The sequence below is a fragment of the Platalea leucorodia genome (assembly GCF_965183815.1).
Source record: "Platalea leucorodia genome assembly, chromosome: 1".
Lineage (NCBI taxonomy): Eukaryota > Metazoa > Chordata > Aves > Pelecaniformes > Threskiornithidae > Platalea > Platalea leucorodia.
The window spans coordinates 40,798,218-40,817,638 of record NC_138823.1 but is presented as its reverse complement, the minus strand read 5'-3'; the positions used below and the strand labels follow the sequence as shown (position 1 = coordinate 40,817,638).

General features: G+C 39.7%; 1 protein-coding gene across 2 annotated transcripts in view; it reads left to right on the top strand.

Annotated features, from left to right (window-relative positions):
* Positions 1–16,265, top strand: part of CHD7 (chromodomain helicase DNA binding protein 7) — a 135,247-nt gene extending 118,982 nt beyond the window's left edge. For both annotated transcript variants that reach the window (XM_082321021.1, XM_082321022.1), the window contains exons 23-38: positions 225–384; positions 3,448–3,537; positions 4,134–4,237; positions 5,638–5,767; positions 6,048–6,120; positions 6,332–6,386; positions 7,125–7,353; positions 7,521–7,729; positions 7,870–8,547; positions 8,964–9,124; positions 10,776–11,003; positions 11,243–11,686; positions 12,263–12,484; positions 12,906–13,046; positions 13,536–13,640; positions 14,427–16,265. In XM_082321021.1, the coding sequence (XP_082177147.1) occupies positions 225–384; positions 3,448–3,537; positions 4,134–4,237; positions 5,638–5,767; positions 6,048–6,120; positions 6,332–6,386; positions 7,125–7,353; positions 7,521–7,729; positions 7,870–8,547; positions 8,964–9,124; positions 10,776–11,003; positions 11,243–11,686; positions 12,263–12,484; positions 12,906–13,046; positions 13,536–13,640; positions 14,427–15,380 (3,983 nt within the window). In that variant the 3' untranslated portion in view covers positions 15,381–16,265. The remainder of the gene's footprint in view (positions 1–224; positions 385–3,447; positions 3,538–4,133; positions 4,238–5,637; positions 5,768–6,047; positions 6,121–6,331; positions 6,387–7,124; positions 7,354–7,520; positions 7,730–7,869; positions 8,548–8,963; positions 9,125–10,775; positions 11,004–11,242; positions 11,687–12,262; positions 12,485–12,905; positions 13,047–13,535; positions 13,641–14,426) is intronic.
* Positions 16,266–19,421: the final 3,156 nt, after the last annotated feature.

The following is a 19,421-nucleotide window of genomic DNA, read 5'->3' as shown; positions in this document are numbered from 1 at the left end:
TTTTTGAAATCTTCACACCTAAATTTGCATGATAGTTTTGGTTGATTTTGTTATTTGCAATTTTCTGGACTGAATTATGTTGCTGTTCAGTTTTTGGTGGTTGTGTTGCCCACAAAGGAATTAACATAGCAGTGATACTTAGCTTTAAATGCACGTTTGTAATGCAGTTTGAGAAGAGAGCTTTTCTATTCAGATGGTATAAGGAATATTGGGGTTTTCGGTAGGTCTGTCTGCACCAGTGCCCAGAGGGAGGAAAGGCAAGAAAGTAAAAGCCCAGAGTTCACAGCCAATGCTGCAAGATGCCGATTGGCTCACAACGTGTAATCCAGATGTATTATTTCAAGAAGACAGCTATAGGAAACATCTCAAACATCACTGTAATAAGTAAGTATTAATAAGTATTTCATTTAGAGGGGTTTTTGCTACATGCTTTTGAAAAGTCCACAACTTCTTTTGGATCTTTTTAATAGAACACGGGGCCATTTAGTAGGATGTAAAGGCCATTATTACTTTTTAATTTGGGGATAATCATCTTAACAGATATCTGGCTACTTCTGTAAGCTCTTTATGACTGATCAGCGCTTAAAACACAGTTCTGAAGAAAATTGTTTTCTTCTTACTAAATAAGAATGGAATCAGATGAGGTTATTCTTTTTACCATATAAAGGAAAGACTGTATCCCTACACTAAGTCTATTTCTCTTGACAATTGGCTATCTTTAAACAAAAGCTGTTTGTTTCTTACCCTTCTTGTGGGGTCTCTCAGGCTGATGTCCTTAAAGTTCTGTTCCTTAGATGTTAAACTCAAATATTCAGGTCTTAGTTTCCAGAGTTTAATGTAGTAGTTCACCTATGTGTGGGTGTATCTCTTCTCTTTGTTCTTTTTCTCCCTTCCCCTCTTGCTCTCCACATTATACGGAATATTTCTTCTTTTCTCCTTTGTTTGAGATAAATTTTCTCACCGAGCTCTCTTACCTGAATCAGTGCCCTGATTTGATTTTTGAAATTCTAAACATGTTACTAAACTGAAAGCCTTTGGGGATAAAGAGCATTGTGTTTTGATTTGGATATTACGTTGTTTTAATGTTGCATGAATGCCTCTTACATTCTTTTAGCTTTTGTTTTGTAATATCTTAGTTATTTTTGTGTCAGCTTCCTTTGACGGTGTCCTGGTTCTCCACCTCAGTTTCACTTACTATATTCTCCATTACAGACACTGAACCTAACCATTGTCCCAAAAATATCTTGTCTTGGGGTTGGGGGGGAGGTTGTTTGCTTTTTAGGTTTGGAGGGCTTTGTTTTGTTTTCAAATTTATACTCTTCGTTGTATGTATACCATACAGATGTAATGCAGTGTTACTGAAAGGTCATAATTACTTTTGTGTTTTTAATATATATTGTGTCTTACTAATACTGTTTATTGGAAAGAAATTATTGATTTGAAAAGTACCTGTGGCCTGTCAATAGGGGGTGTGATGTGAAGGAGGAAAGGCATTTAAGGGGTTTATTAACTCATTTCCAGATGCTAACCATGCTTAATTCTCAGCTGATGAAAACAGATACTTATAGAATTACGTTAGCAAGTGCACATCCAAATAAATTGCTTTCTGATTTTTTCCAAACTGTTACTCAGATCTGTTATTACATTTCACTTGCTCTTAAAGTAATTAAATTCTTTCCTGTAACATTATTTTAATCTCCCAGGTAACATGTCCTCGTTACTTGTTATATCAGTTTGCAGATCAGACTTAAATTCCTTTTTTAAATATTGCTTCAGTAATAATACAGTAGAACAATTAAAAGGATCGGGAAGACCGATAAATGTGCAAGAATTTGTTTTCAGTCGCTATCTTTTTCCTTCACTTCCCAGATCCACCAGGACTAAGTGAGTGAATTGTAGAAGCAACATGTTTAGCCCAGGTAAAATCAAACAGAGGTGGAAGCCAATTAATAATCCGAGTAATTTCCTTCAAAAGGTAGCAGTAGCAATTGGCTTTATAAGAACTGGTGTCCTGTTCTTATGTAACATGTATGCTGCTTTAATGCACAGGACTGCTGAAAGGTGCAAAGAGCCTCTGGTTTTTGGTTGATGTTGGGTTTTTTTTCCTGCTCCTCTTCTTTGGTTTGATGTAACAGCTGTTATTGCTTAATATTAAGATGATAGAGACCCTCAACAGCTTATTTACATAGCCACACAGGGAGCAGGGACACCTTACCGGTCCCAGTTATCATACATACAAAAAGAAGCATGTCTGACATGTTTTGAATTGTAGACATGACCTTCATTCAAATCCCTGCTCTTCCGAGGTTTGCTTGAATAACACATGTAAAACCGGGTGTTGCTCCGGTTGCATCAGATCTCTAATGAGGAGCTCTCAAAACTGGTGGTGGTCTAAATTTTTCACGCAAGTGGGTGATCAGATTACTGCCTCCCTGGTCACCCTTGCTGTTCCAGGAGCAGCAGCAATTCAACAGTTGCCGTGATGGATTTGGGTACAGTGAGAGGACAGGCTGAGTAATCTCCGTTTTAGCTGGTACTGATTTTACTTCATGAACTAGGCAGCAGGGGGTGCCCTGAATTGGGTAAACATAGGAGAGCAGGATTATTTTCAGGTAGATACTTTTTTCTGCAGAGATGACCTCTTTTCTAGTCTCCTTGAAAAGCCAGAGCCTGCCTCTCTCTCCTGCCAGCTTCAAGTGTGACCACACCACCTGACAGCGCTTCCAAAAATGACTGTAGTATTGCAGGGATGGGGAAAAATGAACATGGGCAATGAAGATTTTTCACTTCCTTGTAGCAGTTAGGTTGTGCACAGGTAAAATTAAATAGCAGTTTGAACTATAAAGAGTAAAAATAGTTAATATCTCCCAAGGGAAATGGGGGATTATTTTTTTTTCCCCCCATTCTCGGAAGCAAAAAGTTGTATAATCTGAAAAACCTGACATTCCATATTGAGGGTTTATTGTAAGGTAGTAAAACCAGATTTTATATCTCGTTTATTCCTACAACTTCTGATGTGCTTCCAAAAATGGTATTAAGGCAGCAGCTGAGGAAATTTTATGAGATAATGAAGCAGAACAGTTACTGAAAGCCATCTGCTCAGTTGTTTACAAACTTGCTTCAATACTTCAGAGGCAGTGGTAGAGTACGTGTCTAAACTTCACAAGCTGCACTAGGTAGAACTAAATGAAATGCGCCGGGGCCGGGCTGAGCTGGGTCCCTCTCTGTGCAGTGTAAGCGGTTGCCAGGCAGGCCTGTTGGAAGCCAGCAGAAAGCACCACACAGAGGTGATTATGTGCCACCATCTGTCACGCTTCAAGCCTACCATACAGCATGGCTAATCAGCCTTGGCAGGATGATGGATGAACAGCAGCAGCTGCCAAAAGCCACTGTTGGCAAACAGTCCTGAAGTTAAGAACTTTTTCCCCCCTCTGCCTTCCTCTCCAGGGTCCTGCTGCGTGTCCGCATGCTCTACTATCTACGACAAGAAGTTATAGGGGACCAAGCGGACAAGATCTTAGAGGGTGCTGACTCAAGGTTAGTGCAAGTGCAGGTTTATTTTTTGCTTTATGATGCTGGCTTTTGTAAAGTACACGTACTATAATAATGCAGCGTTTAAAGGTTGTCACACTTTATCTCTTAAATGTCTGTTCTCAAGCAGCGTTATTATTTTATCAAGCGCTGTGGGTAATTTTCCTGGTGGAGGGAATGATGTGGGAAATGACAGAAGCGGATTCTCAGTTCTGCTAATATTGAAGGATTATTCTATCTCAATTTAAAAAATTAAAAATATATATATATACACTAAGACCTTAAATTAATCATATTTGGATAACCATTGTCATTCCACTCCCAAAACAGCCTAATATTGGGGGTTTTTTTGTTGTGGGGTGGGGTTTTTTGTTGTGGTCTTTTTTCTTTCTTTTTTTTTTTTTTTTTAACCATCCTAATTATTTTTCCAGGTATTTCAATTTCTGTGTTGGGTTTTGGTGTCTGTCTTTGTCGTCCCCCCCCATCCTCCTCCCCCCAATTCCTATTTACAAAATAACGTGAACCACTTTGTTTTTTATTATTTTTAAATAGCTTTGTCTAGTAAAATACCTTTGAGAATGTAAATAACGCTGTCTTTACAGTGAAGTAGATGTATGGATACCTGAGCCATTCCATGCCGAAGTTCCTGCAGACTGGTGGGATAAGGAGGCGGATAAATCCCTTTTAATAGGAGTATTCAAACACGGTAAGTGATGTCTCACTCTGAACAAAACTCGGTTGTAAAGCTTTCTGTGTGTAGGACTGTTCAGTCATAATATTAACAAGTATTGTTCCAAAGAACTGTTGGCTTGTATCTCCCTTTTTTCCTTGCCTGCATTAAAAACCTAATATGAGCTGTAAATATCAGATGCTGTTTTTAAATGTTTGCAGAACATTTGAGAAGAAAACATTACTTTCTTGGCTGTAAATAAAACAAAACCATATTTGTTTAAATAATAGCCAAATAGTAAGATAGATCTCCATAAACTTTGCTTCCAGCACTGCTTCACTTGCTAACTCTGCCAACCAGTGTCAAAGTGGACGGTGGGCTTAACCTCTGCTATTAATCTGTACAAGTGCCTCCTGGGCTTTGTTCCAAGCAATATTTCACAAATGTCAGTGTTGAGAACTCCCGGCTCCCTTGAGTGGGATGCAGCCTTGTTAACTTTGAAAGGCTGGGGATGCAGAGCTGGCATGATATATACAGTGAGCGATTCCTGATTATAATCCCAATTCTCTGGAGGTCGCAGAGGTATTCTCAGCAGCCCAGCCTGACTAAAGGGGAGAATGATGGCTTATAAAACCTTTCATGATTACAGTTTGGCTTGAGGCTCTACAGCAGTTAGGAGCAGTGTGTTGTAGTACAAATCCTAATTGAATTGTGCTGTTCTGCCTATGTACAGCAGCTCTGTTTTGTGGGCTCAGCTGAGGCAAGTCTAGTCTAAAAATCATTTTCCTGCAGTGCACTGTTGGGATCTGCCATTTTCCATCTAGTCAACTTGGGCAGTAAAAAAGCAAACAGCAGTTTGAAAACCATAGAGGGAACAGTGTCATCTTACTGACATGCATCATCCTAAACCTAATAAGACAGGTTCGTTGGCCTTACGTATAACCCATGTATACAGCATTTTTGCAGCCTACACTGAGGGTTCCAGCAGGGCTGGAGCTATAGAAAATATGTGTGTGCGTGTGTGTGTGTGTGTGTGTGTGTGTGTGTGTGTGTTTCCATTCTCATCTGCATGTTTCCAGTAGGGAGTGTTGAATGTGGAGAACCACTGTGAAAGTCATACAGGAAACTTGAAGTTTTTCTCTTGTGAAAGATTTTTACTTTACCTTACAAAGACATGAAATTGAATGCTTTCTTCAGTATCTACTATTTGTTAAAGTTATTGATGTGAAAATGTTTCTGTGCTGATGGAATTTACTAATATGAAAAATTTCATCATATGAATGAAATGGTTGTTTCCAGCACAGTGGCAGCTCCTTTGTTTTATTTAAAAATAAATACATGAATCCAGAAAATAGTACTTCTACCGCCTAAACCTATTCTATTCACAACTGGTCATAGCTTTTAAAAAAAAAATTTGTCTCCTGCTCTGCGTGCAGGTTATGAGAAGTACAATTCTATGAGAGCTGATCCAGCACTGTGCTTTCTGGAACGGGTTGGCATGCCTGATGCGAAGGCCATAGCTGCTGAGCAGAGAGGGACAGACATGTTAGCAGATGGCGGTGATGGGTAAGGAGGACATGAAAAAATTAATAAACTTTATCAGGATTGTATATGTTGGCATGAGTTCATATGTCATATTTTGCTTACATCTCGCCTGAGGATCTGAAGTGATCATATGATGTAAAAAGTACATAGAATTGTTTACACACTTGAGCATGAAATATAAATGTGTAACTTGGTACACCATACTGACGGCTTTTGTAGCTTTTTTGCTTTTGTCCAGAAAATCAGCCCCCTCTCAAAACCAATATATTTCTTGAAAATATTTCTTTTAAATGTTTTATAGTGGTGAATTTGACAGAGAGGATGAAGATCCAGAATATAAGCCCACCAGAACTCCTTTCAAGGATGAAATTGATGTAAGAACTTCAACTTTCTGTAATTACAAATATATATAATTATAACCAATTCTTCATGTTCATCTTAATGTGCAGTTCTTGAGAGCTACCAGATAAACACACCTTACAAAGATGGTTTGCTGCTGTGTTTGAGAGATGACATATTTTTCTCCTGAAATGATAACATATGGTCAAAACTGAAAACTAAAATAACTTCTGTCTTCTCCCCAAGGAATTTGCAAACTCACCTCCAGAAGACAAAGAGGAGTCCATAGAAATACACGCAAGTAAGACTATAGCAAAGAAATTACAAAGGCAAAAGTGGACCATTTAGCGAAAGGTGGACTGTTTATATTACCACATGAGGGGATAGGTTGTGTTTTGGGAAAACACCACAGTAAACTTTTTACTGCTGATTCTCTAAATGCTTCGCATTTTTCAAAATAATTATTTACTGTCTTTGAATTAATCCACATTATGGCTTTCTCGGTTTCTAATTACATAGTAGAAATTGTGATGATAAAGGCAGGATGTTTCATAACGCAGCCGTTGATGTTTTTGCCGAGATAATCTTGGAAGTCAGAGATACGTTGTTTCCTCAGTATGGAGGAAAATTGCCAAGTTTAAGTGAGAATAATACAGGGGAATAAAGTGGGAAATCATAAGCATAGGTGTTTCCTCAGAGGCAGAATGATCTTCTTAGTAATATACTTAAAGATGCATTGCATTAATTTAAATACTTACAGTATTCATAATATGTTTGCATTCATAACATTGAATAATAATGCTTGATGGTTATCTCTAAATGCTTCACAAGCATTTCTGAGTTCTTAGAGTTTGATGGTTTGATTCTATTTTTTTTTTATTTCCTACCAATGTAGTTATCCTGTTTCTAATTTGTTATGCACCAATATTAATGAGGCATATGTTCTTACCAGATAAAACAGGAATCCGGTTCTAGCCACAGAAACTTTGAAATGTTTAGTGGTGATTTTGCAGTGCACAAATACTTCTCTCTTCTCTAGACAAGCACAGTGAAAGCAATGCTGAGTTAGGCCAACTCTACTGGCCCAACACTTCAACCCTGACTACCCGTCTGCGTCGCCTCATTACTGCCTATCAGCGCAGCTATAAAAGGCAACAAATGAGGCAAGAGGCACTAATGAAGACTGACCGCAGGAGACGTCGGCCTCGGGAAGAAGTGAGGGCACTGGAAGCAGAAAGGGAAGCTATAATAACTGAAAAACGACAAAAGTGAGTTTCTTAGTTATGTCTTTCTTTAAATCTCATTTGAGCTAGTGTGTCACCAGTACTGCCCTTCTGTTTTGAAAGAATAAACTAAGGGGGTTTGGGGGCACCCAAATATGTTTGGACTCTCATTTATTCAGTGGCCTCACTTCTCTTGCTTCTGCCTTGACTAGATGGACAAGAAGAGAAGAAGCTGACTTTTATCGTGTGGTTTCTACTTTTGGAATTATTTTTGATCCTGTGAAACATCAATTTGACTGGAATCAATTCAGAGCATTTGCCAGGCTTGATAAAAAGTCCGATGAAAGCTTGGAAAAGTATTTTAATGGCTTTGTGAATATGTGTAGACGAGTGTGCCGAATGCCAGTCAAACCGGATGATGGTAAGTTTTACCTGACTGTAAGGATCAACATGACTGTTACGAAACAGTGGGACTATGGAAACTTCATGCCCAGGTGTAATGACTTCGAAATGGGTATACGTTTAATCGATGTTAAACAATACAAAACGTTGTCATTGCAGAACCGCCTGATCTTTCCACTATGATTGAGCCGATCACAGAAGAGCGTGCTTCTAGAACTTTATATCGCATAGAACTGTTGCGGAAAATCCGTGAACAGGTTCTCCATCACCCGCAGCTGGGGGAGAGGCTAAAACTTTGCCAACCAAGCTTGGACCTGCCAGAGTGGTGGGAGTGTGGTAAACATGACAAAGACTTACTGGTTGGTGCTGCTAAACATGGAGTCAGTAGGACAGATTATCACATTCTGAATGATCCTGAACTCTCTTTTCTCGAGGCTCACAAAAACTTTGCTCAAAATAGAGGGACAGGGAATGCAAATACTGTCTCTTCTGTAAACCCTCTGGGTGCTGGCTGCAGTCAAACACCACCTATTGTCCCATCCACACCAGTACAAGAAGAAAAGACTACAGAACAAACGGAGTCTAAAGTTGAAGGGTCTGAAAATCCAGCAGCCAAAGAAAAGTCTGATATCAAAGAGGAGACAGATATTGCAGATAAGGACACTAAACCGGACTGTGATGCTGAGGCTGAGCCTGGCTCTGTTAAATGTGAATTGAAAGACATAGAAATGAGTACAGACGTAGACCCAAAATCTATTTCTGAGAAAGGTTCAGAAGAAGATGAAGAGGAGAAACTGGATGATGATGATAAATCAGAAGAATCCTCCCAGCCTGAAGGTAATGCCTTGGTCAGATCAATTCTGTGTGCTTAGCATGAGCCCCACAGCTGTTGTAACTTGTGCCAGCTGGGAAGTGGCACACACGGAGCCATTATGGAGCTTGGGATGGGCTATGTGGTAGCAGTTCCTCTGCCCTTCCGCATATCAGGTGGCTAGTATAAGCTTTCACAAAAACCTTCCAGGATCAGCGGGGTATTCCCCCACAAGGGATGGTTTCCAAGATAGCTTACTGAGCCAAGAAGCATGGTCTCTGTGCCAAATGCAGAAGGCTAAGGCTCTGCTGTGGTAATTACTGAACAAAAGCCCAAGTTAGAAATGTTGCGTCAAGGCTGGTTGTCTTAACCTGTCTAGTTGGGTTGACATGGGGTGGTTGGGAACTTCTGTAGTTAATGCCTGGTCATGGTTGTTATTCAGCAGGAGCAGTTTCTCAGGGTAAGAATTTTGACGAAGAAAGCAATGCCTCTATGAGTACCGCAAGGGATGAAACACGCGATGGATTCTACATGGAAGATGGGGATCCCTCTGTGGTTCAGCTGCTTCATGAGAGAACGTTTGCCTTCTCTTTCTGGCCTAAGGTTGGTTAGGGGTAGAATGGCATGTGTCTTTTTCAATACAGATAAAATATAGGAGATATGTTTGCAAAATAACAGTGAGCTTTGTACAATTCTGCACTTCCAGTAGGCAAGGGACTTTTTTCTATGAATGATTTGTGGAATAGCATTTTATTCTTCAATTTCACACAAATTAGCAGAGGAAATGAAAGGAATTGCTTTACTGTAAATAGTGTAATTTAGTAAAACAACAAACTACTGACAGACATGAGTTCTTACAGGCTCCATAACTACGTTAGCAGAATCACACCTCTCGCACCTCTATTGATGGAAGCAAACTTATGATTTTGAATTACAGATTTCGTCTGCAGAGCAATCTGCAGTGTTAAGAGCAGAGGTTTTCTAAGATCACCTTTTTATTTTGAGGTGAGGAGATTGTGGAGAAGAGTATTGGTGACCTACATGATCTAAGCCATTATGTAATGTTGACAGATGTAATTGTATTAAGGTATCCTGCAAACATAAGCAGCAGTTTTAGATAGGATAAAGCTGTATCTTATTTTGGTAACAATGTAGAAAATTATCTAATATAAAATGTTTTTAAAAATACGAAACCATAACCTCGTAATAAATCCATACATAATTTAGTACTCTCCTTTGCAGTAAGGGTAGAGAGAGAAATAAAGTAGTAATAGTCTTAAGCTTACTAATCACCATAACAGGGCCATCTGGTTTGGGACGGGGGGGCAGGGCGGGGGAACCTTGCTCTTAATAGGCTTATTCCTGGGGAAAGCAAGCAGTCTGTTGCAGCTGCTGAGATTTGCTAGTGGTTTTTGTACTGTTTTGCTGTTCAGGAAGCTAACTGATGCTCATATTCCCTAACCAGCAGTATTTCTCATAGTTCTGAAGTTTCTACTACTTCAGGCAGGCTAGCATAGAATGTGCTTGAATACTGAAATAGAAAAAAATCGAATGATACTCATCATCTTTTGCTTTCAGCATGTATTTTGGAAACATGGACTAAAATCTTATTCCAGTCATAGTGTAAAAAAAAAAAATCCTTCATCTGTATAGGTTCAGCATAAGTAGACTAATAAACATAATTAGAGATTTTTAGTGTGCACGCTTCAGTGAAATTTGAAGTGATAATGGGCGTGGAATGAAAATTGACATTCATTAGATGTCCCTAGGTTGGTGCCCATTTCATAATGTTGAACTTTATTAATAGTGACGCTAATGAGGATCCACTTCCTAGGACAGAATTGCAGATCCAGCCTCTTGGATCTCGAGAACTGCAGCTTTAAGGTGCTCATTGCAGATGTTTTGGTTTTGCCTTCCTAACTGTTGATTTTGCTAACTACTGAAGTTTTGCAATGTAAAGCAATAGTGAGCTTCTGTTAAATTTGGCAGTTAGTACATTGTCATACAGAAAACTTGGTCTGTCTTCCTCCTTCCCCCTAGTATAAATGCAGCTTTTAAATTCCAGTGATTGTTTTATTCTGCGAAATTGTCTGTTTATTAGCTTCTTGTAAGGCGACCAGTTTATCCTGACCTGCAAGAATAGTTGTTTTTGAATGTATTTCTTAAGCCTCAGAAGCTGGACTGTGCCGTTGTACTTGAGTTTAAAAGGCGTCTTTCACACTGAAGGTTCATTACATACTTTTCCTTTATGCAGGACCGAGTAATGATCAACCGATTAGACAACATCTGTGAAGCAGTGCTGAAAGGGAAGTGGCCAGTAAATAGGCGCCAGATGTTTGATTTCCAGGGGCTCATACCTGGGTATACTCCAACAGCTGTGGACAGCCCCCTACAAAAAAGGAGCTTTGCCGAGCTCTCCATGGTTGGTCAAGCCAGTGTCAGTGGCAGTGAAGATATCACTGCTTCTCCGCAGTTATCAAAGGCAAGGCTTGCATCTTTCTCTTTCTTACATAAAATATTTTATCTTGCATGCACTTCTTTTGCATAATAGAACAAAAACCAAAAAATATAATTCTTTAAATAAAATCGGAAAAATAAATAAGTGTTTCTTTGAATAAAATGAGGGCATTGTTTTCAGAGTTACATGTTTGGACTTTTATTTTAAATTCAGCATGGCAAACAGAGCTTTTCTCATGTTTGGAAATGCTCGTTTTTCATTAGGAAGATGCACTCAATTTATCGGTTCCACGTCAGAGGAGGAGGAGACGAAGAAAGATTGAAATTGAGGCTGAGAGAGCTGCCAAGAGGAGAAATCTTATGGAAATGGTTGCCCAGTTACGTGAGTCTCAGGTGGTCTCAGAAAATGGACAAGAAAAGGTTGTAGATTTATCAAAAGCCTCACGAGAGGCAACAAGTTCTACCTCAAATTTTTCATCTGTTACTTCAAAGTTTATCTTACCTAATGTCTCCACACCCGTGTCTGATGCCTTTAAAACTCAAATGGAGCTGCTGCAAGCAGGTCTTTCACGCACACCCACAAGGCATCTACTAAATGGCTCTTTAATAGATGGAGAACCACCCATGAAGAGGAGGAGAGGAAGGAGGAAAAATGTAGAAGGGCTTGATCTGTTATTTATGAGCAACAAACGGACATCATTGACTGTAGTAAGACAGCAACCTTTTTGTCTCATATTTGTTCCTCTGTGTCTAGTACTTTCTGAATGTGAGTTTAAAGTGTTGTTATACTCTCCCTAATAGTAATGTACAGTTTTTACCCAACCAGCTTTTTCTTTGTATTTAAAGCTGTTATTTCTTTTTGAACCAAACCAAATGGTGTTCATATCGTTCATATCAAGTTTTTACTCTAGCAAATTGTGGCTGAGTTTTAAGTAGCTTGTACTTTCAAAAAGACTATTTCTTTTTTAGCAAAACATAATATATTTATAACAACATACATTTTGAGGCTTAAGTATGTCTTTCTTACTGTGTAGAAAGGGGAGATCTTGGGGGCCCATAACTGGAAACGCCCGAAAACTGCTCTGTTCTTTAACGTTCAAGGATGCTAAATTTATAGAATTCCCTAATGTAACAGTATTGCTTTACATAGTATGAATATGTAAACCCCATTAACTCCTGTGTATGCAAAATCTCTTTGAGCATTTAGTTTCAGTCCCTGACATTATTTCTCCCAGGTAACTGTTCCCTTGAAGTGAGAATTAATACAGATGTTAATGTTTTCAGGAGGATGCAGAAGTGACCAAAGCTTTTGAAGAAGATATGGAAGCCCTACCAGCAAGGAACATTCCATCTCCTGGTCAACTGGACCCAGACACTCGCATCCCTGTAATCAATCTAGAGGATGGGACCAGGCTGGTGGGAGAGGATGCTCCTAAAAACAAGGATTTAGTTGAATGGCTTAAATTGCATCCTACTTACACTGTAGATATGCCAAGTTATGTACCAGTAAGTATGTGATTGTAAAAGCGTTGTTGCTTTATTAATATTAATACAGAAGTTAGTTCAACAGACATCAAAATTAATTTCCTCACATTGAGCATAGTCATTGGATCTTGTAACTGTTGGTTTTCAGTAGAGGTTTTCTCTTTAGCCATGCTTAATATAGTATCTAAACACCCAAGTGGCACTGGGGTGTATGGGTTGCTTTTTCCTTTCTTAATATTTGTATATAACAATGTGTTAAAACAGTGTTGGTGTCAAGTTCTGAAGAATTTCTTCATCTGATAAGAAAAAGATTTTTCTGAGATAATCTGAGGGCAAAGTAATTGGTCCCTTCTTAAAATTGTTGTGAGAAGGGGTTCCATGATTGGTGATTTTTGTCAAGAAAATGAAAAACTAAAAAGCAATACATTTCTCTTCTTTCCAGAAGAGTGCAGATGTGCTGTTTTCCCCATTTCAGAAGCCGAAACAAAAACGACACAGATGTCGAAACCCTAATAAACTGGATATAAACACCTTGACAGGAGAAGAAAGGGTACCTGTTGTAAATAAGCGAAACGGAAAAAAGGTAAAAATCAAGTTAGTTCAATGAAGGTCTTTAATAGTGTCTTTGCATGTGGAAAGCAGGTTTTCTACTCCAAGCTTTCTTTTAAAAAGTTCAATAATTTGGCACTGACAGTTACTCTTACTGGAATGTACTCCCCAGTTCCTTTAATTCCTTCTTTGCTATTCTGATATGTTCATATTAATCACTTGAGTAAATAACTCTTACTTTTTGAAACTATATAGCACACCTTTTTCCTTACATCAGATACGAATTTCATTACTAGCCCTGCCTAAGCTGCAGCATTTTACTGTATCTTTTATAAAACGCGATATTCTCAATTCTAGTATCATTAGCTGGTTTCCATGTAGCTTTCCCGCAGTTTGAACTGAAAGTCTTCACTGCCATTCTTCGGATATGAAAGTACATAGATAGAAAATGTCCATATAAATAGTTGTTTGTTTTGGTTTGGTTTTGGTTTTTTTGTAGTATTAACCTTGTCTTTTGCATTAGATGGGTGGAGCTATGGCCCCTCCAATGAAGGACTTGCCAAGATGGCTGGAAGAAAATCCTGAATTTGCTGTTGCTCCAGACTGGACTGACATTGTTAAACAGTCTGTAAGTGAAACTCTTATTCCATGTTTCACTGTAGATTATAGCACAGAAAAGTTGAAGGCTGTGTAAATGGATTATTAAGTCTTTATCTCATAGCTGGTTTTGAGCTGAGGAAATTGTAGTGTCTGGGTGGGAGTTACCCAGCTCAGGGATGATGGTGATAGGAGGCTGCTGCAGAGTGGGGTTGAAGTACACTCAAAAATCAGCTACAGTAAGGCAGCCTTCAGCATTTGGTTTGCATTATTTTTTTCTTATAAGCAACAACCCTTAATAAACACAGGTATTCATACACTAGGAACTATTAAGAAAATACTTGTTATATTCATAATACAAATAGAATTTGTCATCTTGGTAACAGGCAGCATCAAAGGATTAGGTTTCTGCCTTTTATTTTACAACAGTGCGAAAAAGTTCAATTCTGCAAATACTCATTTTAATAAAATATCACTATACTGAAGTTCAGTATGAAGTACAAAGGTACAAACTCAAAACTGCAGTATATCAGGGTGGGGTTTTTTTTAATGAAGCTGAAGAGTTTCAGCACATGTTGTTTTACTGTTGTGTTTAAATGTAGAAAAATCTGTGACTTTGCTTTCTTCAGTTTTCCTTACATGTCCTACTGCCGTTCACTTTAGTAGCTAGCTAGTCGTGATTTTCCAGGGTTGAAAAAGAAACCGCTTCTGGAGTATGCTGAAATCCCTTCTGTTTCTTCCGTCATCATCAGTTAACTGCTGAAAGCTATAAAAGCTGATTGAGAATAAAGCTTGGTTTTTTGCATCCCCTTTTCAGGGTTTTGTTCCGGAGTCCATGTTTGACCGTCTTCTCACTGGACCTGTTGTGAGGGAGGAAGGAGCAAGCAGAAGAGGAAGAAGGCCAAAAAGTGAAATTGCCAAAGCAGCTGCAGCAGCTGCTGCTGTAGCATCAACTTCGGGAATCAACCCACTACTAATGAACAGTCTGTTTGCTGGAATGGACCTCACAAGCCTCCAGAACCTACAGAACCTGCAGTCTCTCCAGCTTGCAGGCCTCATGGGCTTCCCGCCAGGGCTAGCAACAGCTGCTGCTGCTGGGGGGGATGCTAAAAATCCGGCTGCCATGTTGCCTCTGATGTTGCCAGGGATGGCAGGATTGCCCAATATGTTTGGACTAAGCGGATTGTTGAATAACCCGATAACAGCTACTACTGGAAATGCCACTACTGCTTCCGGTCAAGGAGAGACTGAGGATGGCGCCTCAAAAGCTGAAGAGAAGAAAAATGAGAATGAAGAGGAGAACAAAGACTCTGAGAAAAGCACAGACACTGTTTCTGCTACTGACTCTGCGAATGGATCTGTCAGTGCTGCTACTGCGGCGACTACCGCCACTGCCACCACTACCACCACCACCAACACTGGATTGCCCACAAACCCTCTGGCCTTCAATCCTTTCCTGCTGTCTACCATGGCTCCTGGCCTCTTCTATCCATCTATGTTTCTACCTCCAGGACTGGGAGGATTGACTCTGCCCGGTTTCCCAGCACTAGCAGGACTTCAGAACGCAGTGGGCTCCAACGAAGAGAAGGCTACTGACAAAACTGAAGGAACTGCCTTTAAAGATGAAGAAAATCTTGAAGGCAGTGATGCAGAGGAGAGCCTTGATAAAACTGCAGATTCCTCCGTTTTAGAAGATGAAATAGCACAGGGTGAAGAATTAGACTCACTTGATGGGGGGGAAGAAATAGAAAACAATGAAAACGATGAATAACCAGTACCAGTTACAGTTAAAGTGTTTTAAACTTTTGACAAGTGGTAGTCCTACTGTTTACACTCACAGTTAATGTCCATACTTAGTTTTTATAAGCTGTTCTGTAACATAGTGTAGCAAAAAAAAAAAGTTCAAGTCATGTTATACAGATGTGTCAAAAGGTATCTTGGTCATTAAGTATTGTGCAGTGCATTATTTATTATCCCTAGGAGAGATGAAATTTGAGAGGTGATCATGTCTTTTTAAGGAAATTGACATAATGCTCTGCTTTTTTTTTTCTTTTGGTACCATTGGTATTATGAATTAAGCAGCAATTTGTAATCAAGTGGCACTAATAGAAGGAAGTGCTGCTTAAAGGAAGGATGAAGTTATATATTTAATTTTTTTATTTTTATTTTTTTTTTGCTGTGAAGGTCAAGATGAAATTTACCATACATATCGTACTCGCGCTTCATTTTGACTGTATGGGAGTTCACCCGCTCACATGCGCGCACACACCCACACACACACTCTCTCTCTGACAATCTTCATGATAGTGTGAATGTCTCTGTCTTGAGACGCAGCAATAATAAGGCAGCTGTTGAATGTGAAGAGTACCTTTTGGAAATTAACCCGCGGAGAAGGTTCTTACAGGATAAAGCTACAGTTTAATCGTCTCGTGATCTTGTAATGCACTGGTATAAACAAAAAGAAAAAAATCAGGTACCTTTTTTAAATTAAAGGACTTTGTTACTTTAGCCACAAAGCTAAACAGCATTACCTCAACTCTAAACTAGCCTTGAAGTTTACAGACATGACTTTGTAAATGTATTGTTTTTCTTTGTTGTGATGTCTTTTTATTTTTTTTCTTTGGAAACTGCTATCATGTAAGATAAGATGTAAATTGCTGCCAACTGTAGTAATGATGCTTTTAATAAAAGTGACCCATGATATGCAGAGATGTAATTATAGAATGTAGTGTTTAGGGACATCACAACTGGTGTTCGCTTTCTGTATTTGCATTGTGGCTTTTTAATAGCATTTTTCTGCTATATTCTTTATAGATTAGTGGCTGTAAATGCTGAACTGATTGTCTTCAAGGGACTAGGCAGGAAGAGAAACCTTGAATTACCTTCATATTTTCCACTCTAAGTAACTCTACAGAAATGCACACTAAAACCCCTACTTTACTCCTTCAAAGGGGCATGAGAGACTGAGAATACTTTAAAATGTGTTCAGCATGTGATAATGTGGTACACTAAAGAACAAAAGGGCAAAAGAAAAATGAGGCTTTAATAGGCACAATATCTAGGTCATTTATCCTTGGTTAATGGGTAGAAAAACACAATGCTGTAGTGACAGCAAGGGATACAAAGGCTCTGTGGTATCCTGTAGACCAGAGCTTGTGATGCCAGAAACCACTGTGTCAAACAACCTACATGAAACTAAAACTGACCCACTTTTCATAAAAACCAATGTCTCTTCTGGAGAGCTACCGATTTGTACCCTTTTGTGACCTTTTGATATTCGAGATAATGTACCGTTTGAGAACTTCTGTTTCCCCAGTGTTGTCACCTTGACACACACATACACAGCCATCTCAAGAGTGAGGATAAAAGGTTAGATTTTCAGTGGAGTGCATGAAAAATTAGCTATTTGAGTAGCCAGCTGTGGGTGGACCCCTATCTTAGGACTAATATTGTCTGTGCTTTTGGAATACTGGAGAGCTGCAAACCTCGCTCTCATGTCTACTGTGAATTTGCATGAGAGCTCAAATGGACAAGTACTGCAAGGCCAAAATTCGGTCCTGAGGGGGACGTATGGAAAGGGTTGAACTTGGCCCGAAAAGAACGTTTCATGAACGATGAAAGGAGACGAGAAATGAAGGCTTAGGAAGTGAATTTTGTGTGAATGAATCACAGGCACGCACTGTTGAAATGAATAGGTGTCAGGATGTCTTGTAGTGCCACTTAAATAGATCATACGGAGTTAATGAAGGTCAGGAAGGATTCCCCCGCCATGTACATCACTGAACGGTTGACGAGGTGTGTTATTCCTGCCTCTCTCTGGAACATCACATGTAGAAGCGAGAGGCTGAAAGCCAAGGTACATTAACTTGATCAGGTGTGTTACATCCTCCATTGAATTTGTTTGAGCTCTTATCTGTTTAAATGCCTTGTGTCTTATTTTTTCTTCTACCTATAGAATTCCCACTGTAAAAGTTGGTAGGCGCTTCCCGTTGTGTGTATTCCACATACTGGTACCAAATAACCTTTTTTTTTTTTTTTTTTTTTTTTTTTTTTAAATTCCCAGCAAAGATTTACACAGACTAATGATATCCCTTGGGAGGGCCCTTTTTAATTGGCAAGACTAGAAATTATATATCGTTAAATGCCACGCTAACTCCCTTTCTTCTCCTAACCCCCTTCCTCTGTTGAAATGAGGGGGAAATTCTGGTAACCGCCTATAAGTTTTTGGCATGGAAGTCATGGTGTAGGGTGTCCAAGGGACAAATAAGTGACTCTTACCCCTACATAATAAACGTTCCTCCTTAACAGTATTACTCATCTGCCCTTCCTAATCAAAGAAAAACCGAAACTGGAGAACTTGCAGCAGAACGAACGCCATGGTGATGGGGGAGCCTCTGTACACTGAATGTGCTTTCCAAACAGCCATGCTTCCTACAGGCCAAACAGACCGCTCACCTGTTGAAAAGAAGGTGACATTTGATTTTTTGGAAGGGATGTGGGCCCCTGGTATGAAAAATGAAGTGGGGGGATTGCCATCTAATGTCCAAGAAATGTATTACATGAAAATATGAAGGTTTTTCTTTGATTTGACACAGAGTTTTAACATGTTAATTATTGCAAAGATTCTTACGGAGTTTTAAAGTGTGTCTAAATGAATAAAAGCTTACGTGAGTAAGATGCTTAGATCAGATACTACTCTGCACTTGATTCGCATCTGGAGCACCCTTTTTGTCTGTTTCGATGAGAAGCCTTTTGCCACCATTTTTTGCTGGACCTCCTAATGGGCGCAGACGTGTCCATGGGGGGTATCGAGTACAAGTGACTCTTGTTGTTGCTTTCAAGAAGAAAGTATCTGTGTCCAAGTACGGCAGTGGTCTGCATGCTAACAGCCTTTTCTGTGTGCGTGGTGTGCAGTCCTGCCAAGGGAAACAGTAACAACAAATCGCTCAGGCTATTAAAGACGTATTTTTTTAAGAACTTGCAAAAGAAGTCTTACAGACTTATTTTGCAAACCTGGACTGTAAAGGAGAACTGGCTCAAATATGAGTGGTGAAAACTGTCACGGATGAAATAGCGGACAGACCCCTAAACTAGTCCCAAGTATCTTCTGTCAGCTTCAGTCTCTTATTTCATACCAATGTCAAATGTCAAAGCGTACGGCTTATTGGAATAATGCACACTTACTCGATTGAGGACCTTTGCCATTTAGTAAAGCAAATAAGTGCTTTTTCATTTGAGGGAGGCTTAAGATTTGGCGGGGAGGAGGTAATCGATTTTATTTCTAGTATTAAGCTTCCCATTGAATTTTGTATTGCGTACCAACCTGCTTGGGATGTTTAGGACTCCTGTTGCTCTGCACCACGCGTTTCAGCTACCTCTGAATCCTTAATGTCGGGCTGGGGGTCCGGTAGTGTCGGGGCACCTGAGGGCTTCGGTCCTGCTGCCTCCAAACTCTTCTGGGTGCCTGGAAGGTGCCAGCCCGTGAGCGCTTTCTGACTCTGCTCCATGGGAGAGCGCTGGCTGCAGGTTTTGCTGCCCGTGCTGTATAAATAACCTGTTTGCACCCCTCTGCGGCTTCAAGAGGTGACGCCTTGGAGAGACCTGAAGTTGACTTCTTCCACAGAGAGATGATGTTTCAGGCATCCATTCTCATCACTAGCTCGAGTCAGCTGTTCTGAGGAAAATGCGTGAAGGAAATGAAATTTTAAGGATCGACAGTTGCTGTGATCAAAGTTTGATGGGAGTTTTGGAAGCGATCGAAAACCTCCTTCCGAATGTAATGTGAATGTGCCAGCTCAGTCTGCATGCAGCT